This window comes from Struthio camelus, chromosome 16 (assembly GCF_040807025.1).
Source record: "Struthio camelus isolate bStrCam1 chromosome 16, bStrCam1.hap1, whole genome shotgun sequence".
Taxonomy (NCBI): Eukaryota; Metazoa; Chordata; class Aves; order Struthioniformes; family Struthionidae; genus Struthio; species Struthio camelus.
Genome location: NC_090957.1, coordinates 589,849 through 611,440, shown reverse-complemented (window position 1 = coordinate 611,440; position 21,592 = coordinate 589,849). Strand labels below are relative to the sequence as shown.

At 66.1% G+C, this 21,592-nt stretch overlaps 5 protein-coding genes across 6 annotated transcripts; 1 reads left to right on the top strand and 4 right to left on the bottom strand.

Annotated features, from left to right (window-relative positions):
• Positions 1–1,533: 1,533 nt before the first annotated feature.
• LOC138061299 (cytochrome P450 2C31-like) lies at positions 1,534–5,723 on the bottom strand. The gene is made up of 4 exons (XM_068910535.1): positions 5,717–5,723; positions 2,634–3,026; positions 2,322–2,566; positions 1,534–1,980 (listed from the first exon to the last, which is right to left on the bottom strand). The coding sequence occupies exons 1-4, from the start codon at positions 5,721–5,723 to the stop codon at positions 1,582–1,584; spliced, it is 1,044 nt and encodes a 347-aa protein (XP_068766636.1). The 3' UTR covers positions 1,534–1,581.
• Positions 3,653–13,081, bottom strand: RAB4B (RAB4B, member RAS oncogene family). The gene is made up of 8 exons (XM_068909411.1): positions 12,958–13,081; positions 8,980–9,060; positions 7,663–7,777; positions 6,923–6,985; positions 6,626–6,780; positions 6,094–6,189; positions 5,717–5,869; positions 3,653–5,582 (listed from the first exon to the last, which is right to left on the bottom strand). Exons 1-7 carry the CDS (start codon positions 12,971–12,973, stop codon positions 5,754–5,756), a joined length of 642 nt encoding a protein of 213 aa, XP_068765512.1. The 5' UTR covers positions 12,974–13,081; the 3' UTR covers positions 3,653–5,582; positions 5,717–5,753.
• Positions 13,082–13,807: 726 nt separating this feature from the next.
• On the bottom strand, positions 13,808–14,701 carry MIA (MIA SH3 domain containing). The gene is made up of 4 exons (XM_068909407.1): positions 14,404–14,701; positions 14,206–14,339; positions 14,013–14,123; positions 13,808–13,916 (listed from the first exon to the last, which is right to left on the bottom strand). Exons 1-4 carry the CDS (start codon positions 14,513–14,515, stop codon positions 13,881–13,883), a joined length of 393 nt encoding a protein of 130 aa, XP_068765508.1. The 5' UTR covers positions 14,516–14,701; the 3' UTR covers positions 13,808–13,880.
• A 227-nt stretch (positions 14,702–14,928) lies between these two features.
• Positions 14,929–18,350, bottom strand: SNRPA (small nuclear ribonucleoprotein polypeptide A). 2 transcript variants are annotated; one of them, XM_068910629.1, is made up of 7 exons: positions 17,938–18,350; positions 16,955–17,049; positions 16,538–16,710; positions 16,273–16,449; positions 16,026–16,166; positions 15,648–15,736; positions 14,929–15,553 (listed from the first exon to the last, which is right to left on the bottom strand). In XM_068910629.1, the coding sequence occupies exons 2-7, from the start codon at positions 17,025–17,027 to the stop codon at positions 15,394–15,396; spliced, it is 813 nt and encodes a 270-aa protein (XP_068766730.1). In that variant the 5' UTR covers positions 17,028–17,049; positions 17,938–18,350; the 3' UTR covers positions 14,929–15,393. The 2 variants fall into 2 exon arrangements, with proteins under 2 accessions (XP_068766730.1, XP_068766729.1); XM_068910628.1 differs by having other exon boundaries at positions 15,648–15,739; positions 17,938–18,183.
• ACTMAP (actin maturation protease) lies at positions 18,291–20,856 on the top strand. The gene is made up of 6 exons (XM_068910626.1): positions 18,291–18,626; positions 19,420–19,488; positions 19,574–19,698; positions 19,802–19,931; positions 20,020–20,090; positions 20,207–20,856. Exons 1-6 carry the CDS (start codon positions 18,415–18,417, stop codon positions 20,533–20,535), a joined length of 936 nt encoding a protein of 311 aa, XP_068766727.1. The 5' UTR covers positions 18,291–18,414; the 3' UTR covers positions 20,536–20,856.
• Positions 20,857–21,592: the final 736 nt, after the last annotated feature.

Genomic DNA, 21,592 nt, shown 5'->3' with positions numbered 1-21,592 from the left:
AGCCGCGGTGCGGAGGCAAAACCCCCTCCGCTCTCCCCGGCCCAGGAGAAGGGGGAACCCCACGACGGTCTTCACACGGGAGAACGTGAAGGTGACGGTGTTTGACGTGTTCCTGGACGGAGAGCACCAGCATCTCCATCCGCTACTGCCTCATGCTCCTGCTGGAGCACCCGGCCGCGGCGGGTGTGAAAGCAGCGCAACGCACGTGCAGCAACGCAGTGCACAGCACGACACATGCACCGCAGTGCAATGCTTGCAGTGCAACACGTGGGGATGCAGCGCATGCAGTGCACAGCATGACGCAGGCAGTGCAGTGCAGTCCTTGCAATGCAACACACATGGGGATGCAGCGCATGCAGCACGACGCATGCGGTGCAGTGCAATCCTTGCAATGCATGCAGCGTGGCGCACACAAGAGCGCGCCGCGCATGCAAGGCAACGCACAGTCCAGCGCATGCAGCGGCACGCAGCAGGCAGTGCAATGCACGCAAAGCAACGCACGCAGCGTACTGCTTGCAGTGCAGCACGCCCAATGCAGTGCACACCATGCAGTACATGCCCAGGAGCTATTTGGGGTGTTGGTACGGGGGGGCTCTGGTGCACAGTGCTGCAGTGCGGGCCGCCAGCACCCGCCGCTCACCCGTGCTGAGCCGCAGCCCGGCTGCATCTGGGCCGCCCTCGGGTTAATCAGCACCAAACCCTCACGCCTAAAAAACAAACTAACCATGCAGATTTCCACATGCAGCCGCGGGGTGTCCGGGGGGAAGGGGGTCCTGGCAGGGCCGCGCGGTGCCAACCCCCCCCGCACCCCCCAGCCAAGGTCGAGGAGGAGACGGACCGGGTGACCGTGCCCTACGCCGCGGCCGGCATCCACGCGGCCCAGCGCTGCCCGGATCTTGTCCCCGGGCTTCGCCGGCGCGGGGGAGCGGGACGGGCAGCGCCGGGCTTCACCAGCCCCCCCGGGTCGGCCCCGGCCCCGCGCCACCTCGCCTCCTTGCAGCCCCTAGCAATAAAGCTAATTAAGGGCCGGTCCCTGATCCCCGTGATCCCAGGCCGGGCTGGGGTTGAGCGTCGGCACCGCGCCACAGCAGCCAGCCGCCCTTTGCTCGTGGCTGGCTTCGCATTCAGCTAGCGCTAATTGCCCATTTGCTAATTGCGCAGCCTGCTTGGCCCGGCCCGCTGATTGCGTGGTATGCTCAGTCATCGGTTATCGCGGCACGGCGCGCCTCCCCATTGATTATCGATTGCATGGCGGGCTTAATCATTAATTGCTGATTGCACGGCCGGCTGCACCGCCCCGGTTAACCCTCGCTTCTGCCCCGGCGGGGGCTGCACCATCGGCCCCGTGCCGAGCTCAGCAGCCGGCCGCCTCCCCTCCGGGCACCTCCTGGGCGGGACGGGGCGCGCAAGAAGAGCGAAGCCTCCGCGTCCCCCAGAGCTGCCGGCGAGGCCCCGTCCCGCCTCCGTTCGTACCTAAAGCGCAGTCGTCCCCTCGCCGTCCCCCCCAGCCGGCGGTGCAAGCGGGGGCGCGGGGAGAGGACGGTGCCTTTATTGGGGAGCAAAGCGGGGGGCGGCCGGGGCTCAGCGCGGAGCAGAGCGAGCCGGTGGGGCCGGGGGATGTTGTCCAGCCCGCTGGACTCGGGGCTGATGTCGATGTCGGCCGGGTCCCCCTCCCTCGGCCTTGAGCTTGAAGCGCTGGAGGACGCTGGTGAGGAAGACGAAGAGCTCCGTGGCGGCCAGGCCTTCGCCCAGGCACACGCGCTTCCCGGCGAGGGCGACGGCGGTCAGCGGGGCTCCCGCCGGGGCTGCAGCCACCGTCGCGCTCCCGGCCCCCTCTCCTGCGGAGAAGGGCCTGAAGGCTTCGTTGCGCTTGAAGCGCCTGGTCTCGTCCAGGAAGTGGCCGGAGTCGAAGGCCTGCGCGTTGGCGAACTGGCTGGTGGAGAACTGGGACGTGCAGAGCAGCGGGACGACGTTCGTGCCCTGGGCACTCAGGGAGAGGGGCCAGGGGTGCGGGGAGGCCGGCTGCCGCGGCGCCGCTGCACCCTGGAGCTGCACCCTGGGGGTGCTGCACCTCGTGGTACCCCAGGGATGCTGCACCCCACCCTGGCACCCAAGGGATGCTGCAATCTGCAGTACCCCAGGGATGCTGCACCCCACTGTGGTACCCCAGGGACGCTGCAATCCACAGCACCTGGGGGTGCTGCACCTCGTGGTACCCCAGGGATGCTGCACCCCACCCTGGCACCCAAGGAATGCTGCAATCTGCAGTACCGCAGGGATGCTGCACCCCACCACAGCCCCCGAGGGATGCTGCCACCTACCACGACACCCCGGGGATGCTGCACCCGGCGGTGCCCCGGAGACGCTGCCCGTCCCCCCACGGCGGTACCTCGGGGATGGCGTAGCTGGACGTCCTGCGTGGCCACGTGGGGCACCCCCACGGGCCCGACGTCGGCGAAGCGCTGGATCTCGTGGATGACGGCGTCGGTGTAGGGCACGCGGCTCCGGTCCTCCACGCGGGGCTCGCGGTGGGGGCTGATCACCTGGTCGATCTGGCGGAGCCGGGCTGGGCAGGGGGCCGCGGGTCAGCGCTGCGCCGGCCCCGCCATCCCCCGTCCCGTCCCCCCTGCTACCTTCCACCTCGGGGAGCCAGAGCAGGACGCAGAGCCCATACTTTATGGTGGAGCTGACGGTCTCCGTCCCCAAGAACAGGTTGACGGTGGTTTTGGAGAGTGTGTCCTTGGTGAAGCGCGTGCCGGGGCCCAGGCGTCCTGCTGCGCCCCCTCCCCAAATCCCTGACCCCACGCCGGGGAAGGGGGATCCAAGCGTCCCAGCTGCCGCCGGCCTCACCGTTCCCGCGGCTGCACGGCTGGGAAGCCGCGGGGGCCGCTGAACGCCTCGGCGTGCTCCGCCGGAGCCCCCTGGAGCAGCCGGAGCCCAGGGGGACGGTGAAGATGGGGCCGCAGGTCCGGCTGAGCCGGGCGCCCGGGCCGAGCCCCCACCGCCGCGGGGAGCCGACGAGCACCCTCACCTCCACCGGCAGCACGTCGCCCCCGTCGTAGAGGGCTGCCGCGGCCGGCCGGAGCCTCGCGGGAGCGCGGCGCCCCCGGCACGGTGCCAGGAGGCGCTTTCGCAACGCTGGGACGCGGACGCGGGTCCGTCGACCCCCAGCTGTCTGCTCCGCGGCCGGGTCCCGCTAACCGGCCCCGTTAAGTTAATGATCAAGCTCCGGGGTGGGGGGACCCGGCCAGGTTCGGTCCCCCCCCCCCCGCCTGGCTTTGGGTCCCACGTTAACTCCGCGCCCCGGGAGCGGGGCAGAGCCTCCTGCCGCTGCCCCGAGCTGGAAACTGGGGAGAAAACCCCAACCCTGCGCAGGGACCCCGGCGTCCTGCAGGACGCGTGCGAGTGCCGCCCCGTAAAGCTGGATTTGCACCGGGGGAAGGCGAGGGGTCACCCCCCACCCTGGGGCTCAGTGTGGGAAGCAGGAGGCTCCCGAACTGCCCTGGCTCCACCGGCGCAGGCGCCTGGGGGGTCCCGAATGCAGCAGGGCTGATCCTGCCGCCACGGACGGCCCCGCACTGGGTGTTTGCGCCCCGCTGGCACTGATTCCCACCCCTCCGCCACGCACAAACAAGCAGCAGGAGCCGCACACTGGAAAACATTAATACTTTATGTATGAGAGTCACATTTTCACAGCCTGGAGGTGGAGGGAATCTTGCTTTTTTGTTTTGTTTTGTTTTTTTTCCATTTCAAAGAGAAGAAAACGAACCTGGGCTAAATCAGAAACTGCGTCGGGTCCGACAGCCTCTCCCCCGTCCTCCTGCTGACCGGCGCATGCAAACGGGCTCAGGGACCACAGACGCTCCCCACCCCACGGCCCTCTTCCCCCCCCCCGCCCAAGCAAGTGCAATAAATAACACAAACAGAAGCAGAAAGAAAGAAAGAAAAACCCACCCCCGCCTCTCCCTGGCCAAGGACAGGGACGCACACACGCTCCCAAGCAGGGAAAGGTGGATTTTTCTTTCCCCGCTTGGTTGGAGATGTTTTCAAAATAAAGATGGTTTAAAACTCGCAGCGCGGTGGGACGCGGCCAGAGGCGAAGGGCCCGGCCTGCAGCTCTTCCGGCCGTGCCAGCGCGGAGATGCCTGTGCACCGTCCCATGGCCGGCGCGCGCCTGCTGGCCAGCGCCCCGGGATGGCAGCGGGGCGCTCGGCTACCCCCCGCCGGGCTCAACGCAGCGGCGGATACGGATCGGCAACGGAGGGACCTCGCTCTGGACGGATGGGGCTAAAGGGAGAGATGCTGCCCCGAAGCACGGGAGGAGGATGGCAGAGCCCAGCCCCGGGGAAAGCGGCTTCCCCGCGGCCACACGGCCGTGGGCTCGGCTCGCCGCCCCGCGGGGACCCCCTGCCCGAGCCGCTCCTCCACCCCAGCACCCCGAAGCCGGGGAGGCCGCTCACCGGCTGGGCTGGGATCTACCGCGGCAGCGAACGGGTACGTCGCGAGCCTCACGGGTCTTGCCCGACGCCGGCGAGGGCTTGGCCGGAGTCTCTCCCAACGCTGCCGCCCTCGCTGGCTTCGTCAGACGTCCTACGCAAAACAGCGCTGAGGCAAGACGAGTTCACGTAAGCAGAGACAGCTGCAAGCGGCTTTTCAGCCCGGTGAACACACCCGGGGCGGAAGAGGCCAAGCGGCTCCAGCAAAGGAGAATTAAGCAGAGGAGAGGCTCTCCCTGCTGGGGACAGAGGGACAAGGCGAGCGGGAGCACCCAAGGCAGACAAACAGCAAAGGCAGAGAGCTCCCGTCCTCCAAGCGAGGAGCCTCCGCTCCTAATTCAGGGCGGAGGCGGAGTGCTTGACTGCACGGTTTCCCAAAAAACACCTTCTCCGATCAGGGTGGGGGGGGAGCAGAAACTCAAACCGAAGAACACAAAAAAGGCAAAACCCAGAGGCCAGGCAGGCACACTCGCAACTCTTAGCTCCAAGGCGCTTCAAGCCAAGCCGCCGCTGATGCTCTGGTCTCGGGCGCACCGCGAAGGCCGCCCAAACGGCCGGGGGCCCCGATCCCTCTGCTGCCAAGGCGGGCCCTCCCCCTTCATTCAGGTGCCCCCAAAACGCTACCGTCACCCAGCAGTAGCATCTCAGGGGAGATCTTTAAACAAGCACAACAAAACCCAACCTACTCGGGGGGGGGGAACGGGTGGACAGCACAACCCACAGAAACGAAGGCTGCCGCGAAGGCGCCCGCCTGGCCCGCTGCGCCGCCTCCTCGCATCGGCACGGAGAGCGTCGCTGCCCGGAGCGGCAGCGGGCCGACGGCGGCCGGGCAGAGGAGCCGGCCGGCCCGCCGGCGTCGCGGCCGAGGGCAGGGGCGTACCGGCCTCACACCACGAGGGACGGACGAACAGCGGGTGAGGAGTGTTTGACAGAAGCCACCTCAAATACAATCAAACAAGGCGTTTGCCACGGAGGTAAACTCAAGAGTCCCAGGGCTTCTCGGATGAGGAGGGGCTGATGGTACAGAGGAGAGGGGCAAGGGGTCTCCTTGGGAAGCAGGGGACTCGGCGAGCGAGGCACATGGTCCTGGCAGGGAGAGAAGAAACAGGCTTTCCACGGATGCTGAGCAGGAGCAGGGAGGCTTCCCTGCCCGGCAGGCTCGGGAGCAGCCAGCCCGACGCCGAGGCTGCCCCAGCCCGGGCGCATCGCGGCCATCTCACCTTGCATACGGATTCCTAGGCATGCCCAAGCCGGCCTCTAGCAACTGCACTGCTGCTTGGTCTGCACCTGAGCTCCCCGCGGCTGCCTCAGCTGGCGCAAGGAGGCATCTCCGTACTGGATCCCTGAGCCCATCCTCTCCGGGTCAAGCTCACCTGTGCCGGGGGAAGGAGAGTCACTCCGCAGGGGAAAAGCGGAGCAAGAGCCTTTCCCAGGAATGCACCTCACTTGCTGGTTTCAAGAACGTGAGGTTTTTGATGGAAAACACAGGAGGTGAAGAGAGGCAATCCCTGTGCTTGGATTCAAACCTCACTGCTACTAAACTCCTCTCCCTCCTCCCAGCCCTTAGAAACCCAAGTCAAAGAGCCAAGTGCCATACCTGATTCAATTTTGTTTAATATGGTCCTTGCACATTTTAAGAAGGCTTCTTCTACATTCTCTCCCGTCAGGGCACTGGTCTCCAGGAACATGAGTTCTGAGGCAGTGAAACATGCTGGTTATTTCAACAGCAATTACCAGTGGTGAACCGCTGCCCAGGAACACAGTCACCCCACTGACGGGCAAAACACAAGGCAGGCCCAGCACCAGAGCCTGAAAGCAGCACAGTTCTTCCCATCTCCCTGGATCTGATCATCTCCCTGCAGCCAAAACCCACATCAGATCATCTCGCTGCCACCAAAATCCAGGATCACACAGCAACATGCGAATGCACCTGCGCTGCTGCTCCTGCACAGCTCCGGGAGGGGAGCTCTGCAAGCCAGGGGACACCCCACAGCCTCGGGGGAACAGCCCAGAGCCCCCGCCTATCCTCAGGACACTGCCGGCACATCGGGATGCCCCGATGGCCCCACAACCTGGCCGACGGGCGCGCTTTTGTCACCGCCCCCCACCCCCGCGCTCCCAGCCCTCACCGTTCTCCTGGGCGAAGCGCGAGGCCTCCAGGAACGTCACCTCCCGGTCAGCATCCAAGTCCTTCTTGTTCCCGCAGAGGATGATGACGATGTTGGGGCTGGCGAGAGTGCGTGCGTCCGTGAGCCAGTTGGTCAGCGCGTTGTAGGTCTCCCGGCTGGAAGGGGGGCAGAGGGGCACGCTGAGAGCTTTTCTCCCCAGTGCCAAGAGGGCCCACAGCTAATCCACGAGCTCCCTGCAGCCCCTCGGCTTGGGGGAAGACACGGAGGGAAATCAGGCACCTGGGAGCTGCTACCTACCTGGTAATGTCATACACAAGCAGCGCCCCAGCTGCACCGCGGTAGTAGCTTCTAGTCACCGACCTAAACAGAGAGAGAAGACAGAATGGGAGCGGCGGCACATCCAGGGGAGCCTGCATTTCCCCTCTTGGCCCTGTTCCTCGGGATTCAAGAAGAGCTGGGGTGCAGCCCAGCTCTTCAGACGACCCTCCTTCCCAGGCTGTGCTGCCAGAGAGAGTCAAGAAAGCAATGGGAAGTCAGGAAAAACTAATGGGACCACCCGCTTCCCACCTCTGCGGAGGCTGCTCCCAGCTGGGGAGCCTGCTCCAAACGCCAACGTACAAGACAGTTCATATGGCTCCGCAACAGCAGGTGACTCGGGCAAGAGACAAAAAAAAAAAAAAAAAAGGGCCCAAATCTAGGGAACCAGTGCTATCAGGGCTCTCAACTCAGGCAAGGCACTGACATTCTTTTTTAGGCCAAAAGCAATTGCTAGCTGAGACATTGGGCAAGTTCTGATACTTCCCAGCATTTCACATACTGCACGGTTTAGCCAAGGGAGCTGCATTTCCAAAGGCATCCATGTTTCACCCACTTTGGAAAGGGCTTAAATGAGAAGGAAAAAACAAAACAAAACAAAAAAAAAACCCACAACCCAAAACCTAAAGGATTTTGAACATGACAAGTGCTTATGCATGATTTCAAAGCTAATCCATAGGCTCTGACACCACAATTCACTAAGAGGAAACATTTTCTTATACCTGAACCTTTCTTGCCCAGCTGTGTCCCAGATCTGCAGTTTCACTGTCTTCCCTCCTACGTTAACGACCTTGGAGCCAAACTCCACGCCAATCGTGTGATTCGAGTCCTGTTTGACTGCAGAACAAAGAGGTGGCTTGCAGAGACTGTGCTTGATGTTTTAGAAACTGGCAAAAGAAGCAGCGCTTCTCCCCACCACCTCAGCTTCGAGTCATTAAAGCACCAATGCACAAGATAGCTGCAGCTCCAGAAATGGCAATCTCAAATCATTTCATTCAGAGCAGACAAAGGGGCAAAAAAAAGAAGGGGAAATAAACGTATATATTCAGGCCAGAGAACATTAGCTCAAGAAAGGCACAGAGGAGATTTCCTTTCCCTACAACAGAGCTGCCAACAGCCTTACCATCCCCAGCCAGCTCAGCCCTCCTGCTGTCCCTCATTCCCACCTGCAGCCCTCTGCCCGCACCCCTCAGTCCTGGCCTTCCCCTTCCCTTCCCACTACTGCAACCTCACCGAGCTCTGCCAACAGCAATAGCGCCCTGAAACCGCAGGGCATTCAAAAAAGGAAGTCGTGACTACGCGGCAAGGAAGCTACAAAGGTTTTGCATTAAGCGCAAAGTCCCTGAATTACTTCCAGCGCTGCGCAAGTCGCACCCGCGGAGGAGAAGCATCTCTAGTGCCACACGAGCACCGCCGCGCTGCGCGGCAACCTTGCGGAGATTAATGCTGGCAACCGGCCGGCCGCTAGCAGAAGTCTGCTCTGCCAAACCTGGTAGGTAACGGCAATGCCCGGGGCAGAGGGACAGTCGCTGTGTGCTGACGGTTTCAGTCCCTCGGGGCAAACACCTTTGTGCTCTGGCACAATTTGCCTATGCTGCCCAGATTGTTCACTGGCATAGGAAGTTCATTACAACGTGATTTTGTAATTGGCTGAAGAGAGGAAGCAAGGACCATGCCCACGCATGTGAAATTGAGTCTGAAAACCACCACGTAAGAGCGGTTCTTGGCATTTCACTTCCAGGTAGGCAGGCTCAAAACTTGCCTCTCTCCCCTTAGAAAAAAGGAAGTAAGTTTTCAAAGGAGAATCCTAAAGTTTCAGAGGTTCATGGCAAAGCTCTATTAATACATCAAAACATAAAAGAGCGTTTCCATCGCTGGGCCTGGCAGCGTAGGTTTGAGGCTACAGAACAGTGTTTCTTTCCTCTGGCAATAGGTTCTACAGAGAAATATTTCAGCGGAGTTTTTCAGTACTCCGAAAGACAAATCCGGTCAGGAGAGACAACGTACACGTTAGTGACGTTCAAGAGAGAGCAACTTACATTTGTTTTCTATGAACTGATGGAGGAGGCAGGACTTCCCTGTTCCAGCGCTTCCTATCACAAGGAACTTGAAGAGGAAATCTGAAGAAGAAAATAACCAAATTTTTTAACATGCATGCATGCACAAACTGGTGGGATGGGGGAACAGCTGAGAAAATCTGAACTTTGCGGTGAATAACTCTAGTGAGCAGAGGCATCTTTGTTTCCTAAACAGCCCCCGCAGAGGGAAACAAAGGCCTCGCACGCCTTTGTGCCAAGCTCCACAGCTGACCTTGGCAAAGTTGCTTCGTTTCCGCGTGGCTCGCTCCGCTCCCTCGCAGAGATGCCCCTGCACTCACCAACGACTCCACACCGCTCCTCCTGCTCTGCCGGGCTAAACGCTTCCCCCTGCTCGCGGCAAGTTTCTCCAGGTTGCGACACGGCAGCCGCGGCTTCGCCGGGACCGACCCCGAGCGCGCGGCGACCCGGGCGGACTCACCGCTCCTTCGCTTCGCGTTTGGGAAACGGACGCGGAAGGCAGGAGCGGGGAGCGCAGCTGCTCCGCACGGGCATCTCCCAGGGATCCCCGAGAAGGATTTTTAGCCTTGGCTTCAACGCCAAACAAAAGCATTAGGCAAAAAGGCCCAGGCACTTAAACCCTCTGAACCCTGCGTGCTTGGGATACTGACTCCCGGGAAAGGGACAGGCAGCGGCACAGCCCAGCTCCTCGGCCCGGAGCAGCACGGCCCAGAGCCCGCAGGCGCTTCCCGCAAACCATCCCGGTCCCTGGAGGAAAGGGGAAGGAACTGCTCCCTCCACCCTCCTGCTTGTTGCGCACCGAGGTTTGTCATCCCTCCGCCGACCAAGGCGCCGCGCAGCGAGCGGGATCCGTGAGGCGGTCAGAATTAAATGCCCTTTTCTAGCCTTTTTTTTGGGGGGAGGAAGGGAGAAGGCAGTCACTAACAGCTGCAAGCACGGAGGCAGGGAGGAGGCCTTGCCTACCTGTCACTGCTAAGTAAGAGACGGGAGAGGGCTGCAGACAACGGAAAACACAACGCGGCAGCCAGCCCTCCGCGCGCTACCTGGGTCGATATCACTCCTGGACTCCCCCAGCGTTTAAACAATAAACATTCCCTAAGTCCAGAGAAAGCTGCTCTCCTCGACTTTCCCTCTGTGCTTCCCCAAGCTCCTTTTCTTCCCCTCCCTGATAAAATATGCAGCAGGAACATGAGACAAGCCCTTTACAGGAACATAAAGCACTGCCAGTAAACAGCGCTCTTAACCGAGCTGCAGCTGGATCCTAGCACCCCAAGGCAGCTACCTGGGGTCTGTTATCTCGCCGTTATCACGAGATAAGGGTAAGTTTATTCCACAAGATTCCAGAGTCTCACAGGACTGAGCCAGGCTCGCGTGGCCAGAGCCTCCCAAAACAGTCAACACGCACTTGGGGAGAAGAGTCCTCCCAGCAAACACCGCCGTCTTCACAAGGTGCGCGGTCCCTCCCTTCCCGCGCCGGCTAGGGAAACGTGCTGGCGCCCGCTTTCGCCAGGGAGCGTTCCCGCGGGGCGAGAGAGGAGAGAAGCGCGAGGAACTTCACCCTTGTCTGCTCGTCTAACAGCGAGGCCGGGCATCAGAGGCGAAACGCGGGCGCAGCTCGAGAAACGAGTCTGCAGGCTCGAGCGGGGACGCCGGGGACTCGGGCGTCTTTTCCCTGCCCCGATCTCTCGGCGGGCTCGGGGCGGCTGCGGGCCCCAGCTCTGCCCCAGCAGCCCCTGTACGAACCGCGCTTTCAGAGCGGTTTATTCCCACCTGTTTCAGTAAACACCATAAACACAACCACAGGTACTAGCTGCGTAGGGGAAAGCCGTGTATATGCAAAGTACTTAAAAACCCACAGTATAAAAAAAAAAAGTCCCAAAGAAAAGACTTTCTCCTGAGTTACGTGGGAAATGCCCATAACTGAAAGCCGCATAAGGGCTGCCCTAGCCCAGCTGGTGCTGGAGGCTGGGTCTACCCCGTCATTTCGCCCTGCCCGTAGGGCTGGGGGAGGCTGGACTAGTAAAAGTTAACGGGGAGGAGGATGCACCTGCAGCTCAGCTGCCTCAGCGCCAGGGAAAAGGCACCGCGTAGGCCCGATCGTCCTTCACGGCTGCATTAATTAACCCGGCAGAGTCGGAAGGGACGTTGCGCTACGCGCAGGTCGCCTTCGCCCACGCGGAGCGGTGTCCGCGCGGGGCCGGGGCTGCAGGCGCCGAGACGCAGCTCCTTCCAAGGCGTCTCTTGCTGAAAACAGCTCTGGCGAGGAGCACAACTCGAACGCGGCCCCCAAGCCAGGTGCAAACGGCAAGACAAATCACCGCGGGCTCAGCAAGACTCGTGGCACTTCACCCCCCCCGGAACAAACCGGTCCCGCGGGAACTGAAGCCGGGAACTTTCAAATCCGAAGCCGAGCACAATCGGACGCCTCCTGTTTCCCCTGCGCCTTGCTCCAGCGCGGGGAGGGGACGCGGCAAGGCGTGCTGGGAGGGCCTGCGGGCAGCGCGCGAGCAGATGGCCGTACAGAAGGACTCCTCGATCAGCGTGTGCACGCTCACCGGGGCAGGAATTGAAAGCTATCGAAATTAAAAAAAAAACAAAACAAAACAAAAACACCCTCCCTGCTCTCTTCTTCCCTCTCGCACGCACAAACGCATCCACTTTCCTCTCCTTTAATGATTAAGCAGCCAACTCCCAGGTAAAACTCCCCCGAAGCCGGTCTCGAGCAGGTCGGGGTTTTCCGCGCCGCCTGCCAGCCCCCGGGGCGCCCTGCCCCGCCGGGGCACGCGCTCTCGCCTGCGCGAGCGCCAAGGGCAGCTCCTCACCGCCGCGTGCCAGCGGCGGAGCAGGGACTTTCCCCCCCTCTTCTGCCCGGGGAGGGTTTGGAGGCGCCAGGTTTGCTGTCGGCTCTCCGTCTCGTGCGATGTAAGCGATCGGCGCGGAGGACGACGGAGCGGAAAGCACCTGGCAAAGCCTGGGCTGGCACCTTACCTGCCCCGCGCCGGCCCTGCCGGAGGGGGGAGAGGAAACATCCTGCCTTGGCCCACGGGCAACCTGCCCGCCCCGAGCGCCCGCCCCATCCCTGCTCCAGGCCGCCCCGTGCCCCACACCGCCCAGAGGGGCCCACACGGTGCCTCAGACACCCCCCCCCAGCCCTATAGGCAACCCCTATGCCCTCACCCTACGCAGAGCCCCCATACATTCCCCCATCCCATACAGCCCCCCGCCTCCCGATGTATACAGGGCCCCCTATACTCCCTATAGGGCCCTCATCACACACAGCCCCCCCCACCGAGCCCTATATCCTACACAGGGCCCCACACATCCCTTCACCTCACATATAGGCACCCCATGGGGCTTTAGGGCCCCCATCCTACACAGGGCCCCACACATCCCTTCACCTCACGTAAAGCCCCATGGGGTGTCTATAGGGCTCCCAGCCTACACAGGGCCCCACACAGAGCCCCGCAGACCCTCCCACCCCACATAGAGCCCCATATGCTCCCTATAGGACGCCCACCCCACATACAGCCCCAAATCCTACACAGTGCCCCACAGACCCCACCTCCCATCCCAAACAGAGCCCTATAGGTTCCCTATAGGCTTCCTATAGGGTTCCCATCCTACTCAGGACCCCAAGCACAACCCTATACCCTACACAGGGCCCCACACACTCCCTATAGGGCCCTCATCCCATATAGGGCCCCACAGACCCCTTCCCCACCCCAAACAGAGCACCACGGGCTCTCTATAGGGTCCCCAACCTACACAGGGCCCCGCAGACCCCCCCACCCCACCGAGAGGCCCACGCAGGGCCCTACAGCCCACGCAGGGCCCCCACAGGCTCCCTATAGGGCCCGATTCCTCCGTAGCCCGCGCCCCACAGAGGGGCCCCCGCAGAGCCCCCCGCCGCGAGCTGCAGCCGCCTCTCCGCCCCTGCCGGGCCCTCCCTCCCCGACCCACCGTAGGTCTCGGACATGGCTGGCGCCGCCGCCGCCCGGCCGGGCCCCGCCGCCGCCTCCTGCCGCCGCCTCCTGCCGCCGCCGGGCCGTGCGGAAGGGAAGCGGGCACAATATGGCGGCGCCCAGCACCCGCCAATATGGCGGCGCCCAGACGAGCCGCTTCCGTGTCCTGCGCGGGCGGGGCGCCGGGGGCGGGGCGAGGCGCCGGGGGCGGGGCCAAGCGCGGGGGCGGGGCCGGGCCGCTGGGTTGGGGTCGGCGGGTTCAGCGCTGCCTGGGGCAGCAAGGGGGCGGTTATTGGGGGGAGCAGGGGCAGTTACAGGGGGAGTAGGGCAATTACAGTGGATGGGGGCAGTTGTGGGGGCAGTTATGGGGGAGCAGGGGCAATTACAGGGGATGGGTGCAGTTGTGGAGGGCAGGGGCAGTTATAGGGGGACAGGGGCAACAGCAGGGGACAGGGGCAGTTTTGGGGGAGCAGGGGCAATGGCAGGGGACAGGGGCAGTTGCAGGGGCAGTTTTTTGGGGGGGCAGGGGCGATGGCAGGGGACAGGGGCAGTTTTGGGGGAGCAGGGGCAATGGCAGGGGACAGGGGCAGCTGCAGGGGCAGTTTTTTGGGGGGGCAGGGGCGATGGCAGGGGACAGGGGCAGTTTTGGGGGAGCAGGGGCAATGGCAGGGGACAGGGGCAGTTGCAGGGGCAGTTTTTGGGGGGGGGGGCAGGGGCGATGGCAGGGGCAGTACCCTGCCCTGCTCCCCCAGCTCCCTTGGCCCCTGGGGGCCCAGGCCAGGTGGGACCCACAGCACCCCCCGCCCCACGGCCCCCCCTGTCCCCCGTCCCGCAGGGGCCCACGCAGGTGCTGCTGCCAAGGTTTATTCAGGAGAGGGGGGAGCAGCCCCGCGCGGAGCCCGGGAGGCTGCAGGGCCGGGCTCAGCGCCGGCTGCGGTGGCAGTAGAAATCCCACTCCTGGAAGGGAAGAGAGCAGAAAAAGGTGGGGAGGGGGGGGGAAAAAAAAAAAAAGCCCTCCCCTACCCCGGCCACCTGCGTTTCCCCAGCACTCACGTCCGTGTCCAGCTCCACGGCCGCCCGCCGCAGGCTGCGCGTCTCCCGCACGGCGCTGCTGGGGAAGTAGCCCAGGCGGGCCGGCTGCTCGCCATAGTAGTCGCCTTGGACCTGCACGGGCGGCAGGGACGGTGTCGGGGCAGGACGGCGCGGCGCGGCGCCGCCCGGTCCCCCCGGCCCCCGGGGCACTCACGCTGCCGCTCCAGAAGAGCTTGCCCCGGCCCCGCAGCTTGGAGAAGACGTAGACGACCTGGCCCCGCTGGAGGTGGATGAAGCGGCAGTCGGGCGCGATGTAATCCGCCACGGTCACAGCCACGGAGATGGGGTCTGCGGGAGGCAGCGGGGTCAGCCCCGGGCTCCGCCGGGCCCCCCGCCCCGGACCGCTACTCACGGCTGCACTCCTCGTCGGCGCAGGCCTTCCTCTCGGCCAGGCTGTCGCGCTGCCCGGCCGCACCGGGGACCAGCAGGACGCAGAGCAGGGCGGCCCGGAGCGCCGCTGCCATCCTGGCGGCGGGAGAGGGCGACGGGGAAGGCGGGCACCCGCCCCGCGTCCTGCCTCCGGCCCTCCCGGGGGGGAGCCGGGCGGGAACAAGGCGGCCCCTTCTCTCACCCTCCGGCACACACTGGGGCCTTTGTCCCAGCCCGGCGCCGACGGGGAGGGGGGCACCCGCAGCCGGGCGGGGAAGGGCTCGCTCGGAGGCAGTGCGAGGCTCTGACGCGCCACGGCGGCCCCCTCGCCTCCGCCCCCCGTCCGATTCCCGGCAAGACCCCCCCCCCCCCCCCCCAGAGCAGAGCGGGCAGCTCCGAGACTCAGGGCTCAGCAGAAACGCAGCGAGGCCGAGACCATTCCTCTCCCCACAAAACAAGGCGCTGCTGCCCCAGACTCCGCGCGGCAAAGAAACAGCGTTGGGAGCCCTTTGAAAAATTAAACAAGGGTTTTATTCCAGAACAGAAAGCTCCAGGTGCAATGTCTGAGGAACAGACTCTGGGTACAATGCTTTGCAGACAGGTTCGGTCGCTGCCGTCACCCTTCCCCGCCACCGCCCTCTTCCCCCTGGTACCAACCGTCGGCCCGTGGCCGAGCCGGAGAGGCCGGGCGCTGCCGGGGCGCTGCGGCGCGAGGCTCTGCGGTGGGACGGCGTCACTTACCCGCCCGGCAGCGCGGTGGATGCGGCAGGCGGAGGTCCGGCTCCGTTCGACCCCGGGGTGCCGCGGGGGAAGGAGAGGGGCTGGGGGGCAAAGACTCAGCCAGCCTCGGGGACAGACTTACCTTCTAGGGGAGGGAAAAACAAGCGAGCGAGCCCCGCAGAGGGGGCTGGCTGGGGACGGAGAGGCAGGGCTAGGGGGAGGGAGCAGTCCTGGGAGCTCGGTGCCTGCGAGATCACTTCTTGGCAAAGGAGATCTTCATGGCGTTGTTCTGGGTGATCTTGAAGCCTTGCAGCGCGTCGCGGGCGGCTCCCGCCTGCACCTCGTTATCGAACTCCACGAAGGCGATATCGTGTCTGCCCGGCACCAGGCGCACCTCCTTGAACCCGGGGAACCTGGCGGGGGACACGGGCAGTGAGAGGGGCCCCGACCGCCCCCGCCGTGCCTCCCCGCGTGCCCGCAGCCTCCCCGGCCCCGGCCTGCACTCACTGGTTGAACAGCATCGAGAGCATCAGCTCGTTGGTCTCCTCGGGCAGGTTGGTGAGGAAGAGGATGTGGTTGGGCGGGTTCTCCGAGAGCTGCTGAGAGAGCCGGAGTCAGCCCGGAGGGGCTCTGGGGGGAAGCTGGGCACCTCCTGGCCTCCCGCAGCGCTCCCAGAGGAGCTGAGGGAAGGCCCCGAGTCCCGTTCCCTGCCCCTCTCCTGCGACAGGGCCACCCTGCAGCCTGTGAGGTTTGGGGCTGGCACGTTTTCCCTTGGACTCTCTCTCGGCCCGCATGCACCTGGGCTCCCAGTGCCCGTACTGGGGCGCTAGGAGAAGCCCAGCCCCCGGCTGTGTTGGGGGCATCTGTCCGGGCATCGGGCATCACCTGCTGGGGGGGCATAGCCCCGGGAGGGATCCCACCGGGAGCCATGCCGGGCGGCGGGATCATGCCCGGTGGCGGCATGTAGGGCGGCTGGCCTGGCATGTGGTGCATCATGCGGGGCGCCTGGTTCATCGGCGGCATTCCCTGCGGGAGAGAGACGAGCTCAACGCCCAGACCCCCGACACCCGCCCCGAGCGCGGCCCCGGCGCTCCGATCCCCTCTCTGCGGCAGCTCCGGGCAGCTGACTCACGGGAACGGCTCCCTGGACTGCGGACGCAACCGGAGCCGCAGCCCCAGCGATCGCTTTCTTGGCTGAGGAAGCTTCTTGGCCTTTGGGCTTCCTCTTCTCCCGCTTGCGGTCACGCTCCACGAAGGTTCCCTTCATCTTGGCGATGATGTCCGAGTCTGTCTTCGAGTACTGAATCCTCTGCGGAGGGAAGGCAGAGGAAAACACGTCAGGGGGGCACTGCGGACCCAGGGGGCCGGCTCCCGGCAGCGCGGTGGGCAGGGCTCACCATGGGCTTGTCGTAGAAGGGGAAGCCCTGCATGGACCGCAGCGCGTTGGTGGCGCTACTGATCTCCTTGAAGATGACGAAGGCTTGACCCCGCATCTTCAGGCTCCGGGACACCAGGATGTCCAGGATTTGGCCGAACTGGGAGAAGATGGCGTAAAGGGACTTCTTCAGCTCTAGGAGACAAAGTTCGAGTCTGACACGTGTTGAGCAGCAAGGAGAATGAGCAGCTGTTGCTCATAAGAGCAGGCCTCCTCCTGGAGACAGATGGGCCGTTTCCCTCTGCAGCCAAACAACTTTGACCTTTCTCAGACAAACCAAAGAAAAAGCTGCCTCCACAAGCACCCCAGGGCCTAGATGAAGGTAGGATCCCCTCACCCCTCCCGCGTTCCCCTTCTGCCTGCTCAGGCCGCCCCTCACCATCCTTCTTGATCTTCTCGTTGAGGTTGTTGATGTAGATTGTGTGGTTGGGGCGTGCGTCCTGGACAGCCATGCTGAACACGTGACACCTGGATCTGCGAGGAGAGACCAGGCTGGAGAGGGCTGCGACGGCACTGGGGGACGGCGGGTCCCAGTTGTGCCCCCACAGGCAGTGAGAACCCTAACCCGGGTGCAAATGATGGGGGGGGGAAACAAGAGGGTCACCCCCTTCGAGCCCTCCTGGCGTGGGGGCTAATAGGTCCCTGCAAGGGTCCAGGGTCTAGGCGTGTCCCACAAGGTGGGAGAAAGACCCCAGACCCAGAGGCTTGAGAGAAGAAACAGCCCCAGGAAAGGATTAAATTCCCCTGGAGTGGAGCAAAACCCCAGACCCCTCAAATCCAGGGGGTTGGAGAAGGAAAAAACCCCAGGAAAGCTTTAAATATCCCCAGGAGGGGAAAAGACCCCAGACCCCCCCCCCAGATCAGGGGCTCAGGGAGGAGACACCCCCATGGGAGGGTTCAACCCCCTCGGGGGGGGAAGACCCCAGACCCCCCCCCCGATCAGGGGCTCAGGGAGGAGACACCCCCATGGTAGGGTTCAACCCCCTGGGGGGGGGGGGGAAGACCCCAGACCCCCCCCCCAGATCAAGGGCTCAGGGAGGAACCGGGCCCCAGAGCCGGGCTCGGGGCGGGGGGAAGGATCCCTGACCCCCCCCCCCCGGAGAGGAAGGGGTCAATACCCCCCCAGGGGTCACTACATCCGGGTCCTTCCCCCTCCCAGTAGAGGGGGGGAACATCCGGGTCCTTCCCCCCCCCAAAGGTCGGGGGGGGGGAGGACCCGGATGTGGAGACACCCGTGAGGCCCGTCCAGCCTCTCGGCTCCCCTCCCGGTGGCGGCGGGGGCTGCTGCCGCCTCCGCCACCCCGCCCGGGCCCTCCCGCTCCGCCCCGCGCCCCGGCGGCACCCGCCGCCGCCGCCACTCACCGAGGGCCCCGAGCGCGCCGCCGCCGCCGCCAGGCCCTGCTCGCCGCCCGCCAATAGCAGCGCGCCCGCCTCGCTCTCGCCCGCCAATAGCGAGGGCCGCCAATCAGAACGCGGCAGGCGCTAGCTCGGCGGCCAATGAGAACCGCGTGACCCGTCTCGGGGCGGCCAATCAGAACGCGTAGCCTGGGAGCCGCCCGCCCCTCCCTCCCTCGGGATTGAGGAGCCCCCTCCCCAGCGGAGCGGCGGGCGGCCACGCCCACCACCTGCGCGATTGGTCGAGCGCGGTCGGCGAGGTCTGGTCCGATTGGCCGGCTCCGTCACGGGGCCCGGAAGGGGCGGAGCAGAGGCCGGAAGCACGCGCGAGGGCAGCGGCGCGGGGGCACGTGCTGCTGCCGCACGGCGGCCTGACCTCTGACCCCTCTCCCCGCCATGACCTCTCACCTCCGGCCCGGGCGCCCTTTGACCTTGGCCTAGGGGATGGCCCTGGTCGGGGCCGGGGCGGTGCTGCCGCCAGGCCCCGCCCCCGCCCGGTGCGCCCCGCCCCCCCCGCCGCCGCCCCCCCCCCCGCCGCCGCCGCCGCCGCCGCCGCCCCCCCCGGGCCGCTTCCTGCGGGAGGCGCTGGAGCGAGCGGAGTCGGCGGACCGCGACGGCGGCGACCTCCGGGAGCTGCTGCGGCGGCGCCGGGAGAGGTGGGCGCCGGGGCCCGGGGGGGTCCCGGGCTGAACCGGGGGGTCCCGGGGGCCGGGATGAACCGGGGGGGGTCCCGGGGGATTGAGGGTCCCGGGCAGCTCGGCCTGACCCGGGGGGTCCCGGGGGTCCCGGGGCCTGGGATGGACCTGGGGGAATGGGGGGGGTCCTGGGGAATTGGGAGTCCCGGAGGGGCCTGGGGTGCGGGGGGTCCCGGGGCCTGGGACGGATCCGGGGGAATGGGGGGTCCCGGGGGACAGGAGGGTGCCGGTGAATGGGGGGACCCGGGATGACCCGGGGAAATGGGGGGTCCCGGGGAATTGGGGGTCCCGGAGGGGCCCGGGATGAGCCGGGTGATTGAGGGGGGTCCTGGGGGACGGGGAACCCTGGGGTCCGGCATGAACCAGGAGAAAGGAGGGACCCGGGGAGCTCGGCCTGACCCGGGGGGTCCCGGGGGTCCCGGGGCCTGGGATGGATCCGGGGGAATGGGGGGGTCCTGAGGAATTGGGGGTCCTGGAAGGTCCCGGGATGACCCAGGGAAATGGGGGGTCCCAGGGGATGGGGGGTCCGTGGGGTCCGGCATGAACCAGGGGAAAGGAGGGACCCGGGGAGCTCGGCCTGACCTGGGGGACGGGGGGTCCCGGCCTGACCTGGGGGACGGGGGGTCCCGGGGCGGACCGTGGCGATATCCCCCTGTGGTGGCCGGGGGGGGGGGTCCTGGACCCCGCGTGGGCCATGTTCCCCCCCCCCCCCCGCAGGTCACCAGGGTCCTGCTGAGCCTCTGCCTCCCCCCAGCTTCAGCAGCGACCTGCAGTGGCTCCTCGTCCACCGCCCGGTGCCGTCCCTCATCCAGGAGGGCCCCCAGTAAGTGTCGAGGTGGGGTGGGGGGAGGCCGGGGCTGGGGGCCGGGGGGTCCCGGCCACCCACGGCCCCGCTCGGCCCCCTCCAGGTGCGGGCTGGTGGCCCTGTGGATGGCCGGGGCCCTGCTGGAGCCGTCGCAGGGCGTCTCGCTGGAGCAGATCGTGCAGGCGGCGCGGGACCGGGCCTTCACCGCCCAGGGCGAGATGTTCTCAGGTGAGGGGGGCCGGCGGGGGGGCCGCTCCGAGCCCCGTCGGCGCCGTGCCGGGGCGGCGGCGGGGACCACCGGGATTTCCCTGCCCGCTCTGTGCCCCCGCAGCGGCTGACATGGCCACGCTGGCCCAGGAGCTGTTCCCGTGCCGCGCGGAGCTGCTTTCGGGGGGCCTGGAGGGGGACAACCGGCCCCGGATCCTGCGGCACCTCGCCGCCGGCCGGCCCCTGCTCGTGCCGTATCCTCCCGCCGCCGGGCAGAGCCGCGCGGCCCCGGCCCCCTCCGCGCCGCGCTGCCCCCGTTGTGCCCCTTAACGCCCGCCCCAGCTACGACGAGGACAGCAACCACGAGCCCTGCTGCCGCCAGGGCCACAAGGCCCACTGGGCCGTGGTCTCAGGTACGTCCGCGCCGGCGGCAGAGCGGGGCGGGGGGGACGCCGCCAGGGAGCCCCTGGCCCCGCTGCGGGGACGTTGGGGTCGCCCCGCGGCAGAGCTGACGGCGGCTCCGCTGCAGGCGCGCTGCTGGGTGCGAGGAGCCCGGCGCTGAGCCCCGGCTGCCGCGAGGACGCCGAGATCCCCGGCCTCTTCCACCCCGGCCCGGGGCCCCCCCGGCTGCCGCCGGACGACGAGCTGGCCGAGGTCTTCCTGCTGGCCAAGCAGGGCAAGAGCCGCCGCGTGCAGCTCTGGGGCTACGGGCGGCTGCACGAGAGCAACGCGCAGCTGACGGACTTCAGCCCGCGCCGGGCGGGCGACGGCAAGGTCTACGTGGTGCCGGCGGGCGGCGTGCGGGCTGGGCTCTGCGGCAAGGCCGTCCTGCTGCACCCCCCGGCCCCCGGCGTGTAGCCACCGCCGCGACGTGGGGGCGACGCGGGGCCTCGTCCCGGCTCGCTGCCGGCGAGCCCGCCCTGCTCTGCGCCGCCGCGTCCCCCCCCGGCGCGGGCAGGGGACGGTCCTGGAGGGAGAAGACGCCCCGGTTCTGCTGCGGAGGGGGGAAGCCAGGACACTTCCCGCTGCCGATCCAGCCGCTGCGTCCGGGGAAGGCTTCGCTGTCCCGCTCGCCTCCGGGAAGCGCCGTTAACGGGCGCGGAGAAGGGCCGAGCCCGCGCCAGGCTCGCGCACGCTGCTTCGCCCTGGCCGCACACGCGATTAAAGGCGAACGTTTGAGCCGTGCTCGTGTCGGTTCCCGCTGCACCGCAGCGGACCCCCGCGCCGCCCCGACGCCGTTGCTCCGCGCGCAGCGTTGGGAGCCAGCCTAGGGAAACTGAGGCACGGCCAAGGCAGGCCCGGACACCTGGGTCCCCTCTGCGGCCCTGTCGCTGGCTAAGGGGGAGGCTGAGGCAGGGGTGGGGTTGCCTGGGGGTGGGGCCCGGACGCCTGGGTCCTTTCCCACCCACCGGCTGGGAACGGGGCTACCTGGGGGTCCCAGAGGGGTCGCGGCCGCTGCTGATCTTGGGGCTGCATGGGGGGGCGGGGCTTGGGGAGGGGCGGGGCTTGGCAAGCAGGGACAGAGCACCCCTGGGAGGTGCATGAAGGGAGCGATGGGGCCCTGGCTGCCATGGGGATGGGTGCAGTGAGGTGCAGGGTGCAATGGGTCCCCTGGTGCACTGGGGCCCAGCTCCAATGGGGTCCTGGGTGCAGTGGGGTGCAGGGTGCAATGGGGCTGAGGTGCAATGGGGTGCAGGGTGCAATGGGTCCACTCGTGCAATGGGGCCCCCGGTGCAGTGGGGCCCAGCTCCAATGGGGTCCTGGGTGCAATGGAGCCTGTGGTGTAATGGGGCCTAGGGTGCAATGGGGTGCAGGCTGCAATGGGGCTCCTGGTGCAGTGGGGCCAGGCACAATGGGGCTGGGGTGCAATGGGTCCCCCAGTGCAGTGGAGCTGGATGCAATGGGATGCAGGGTG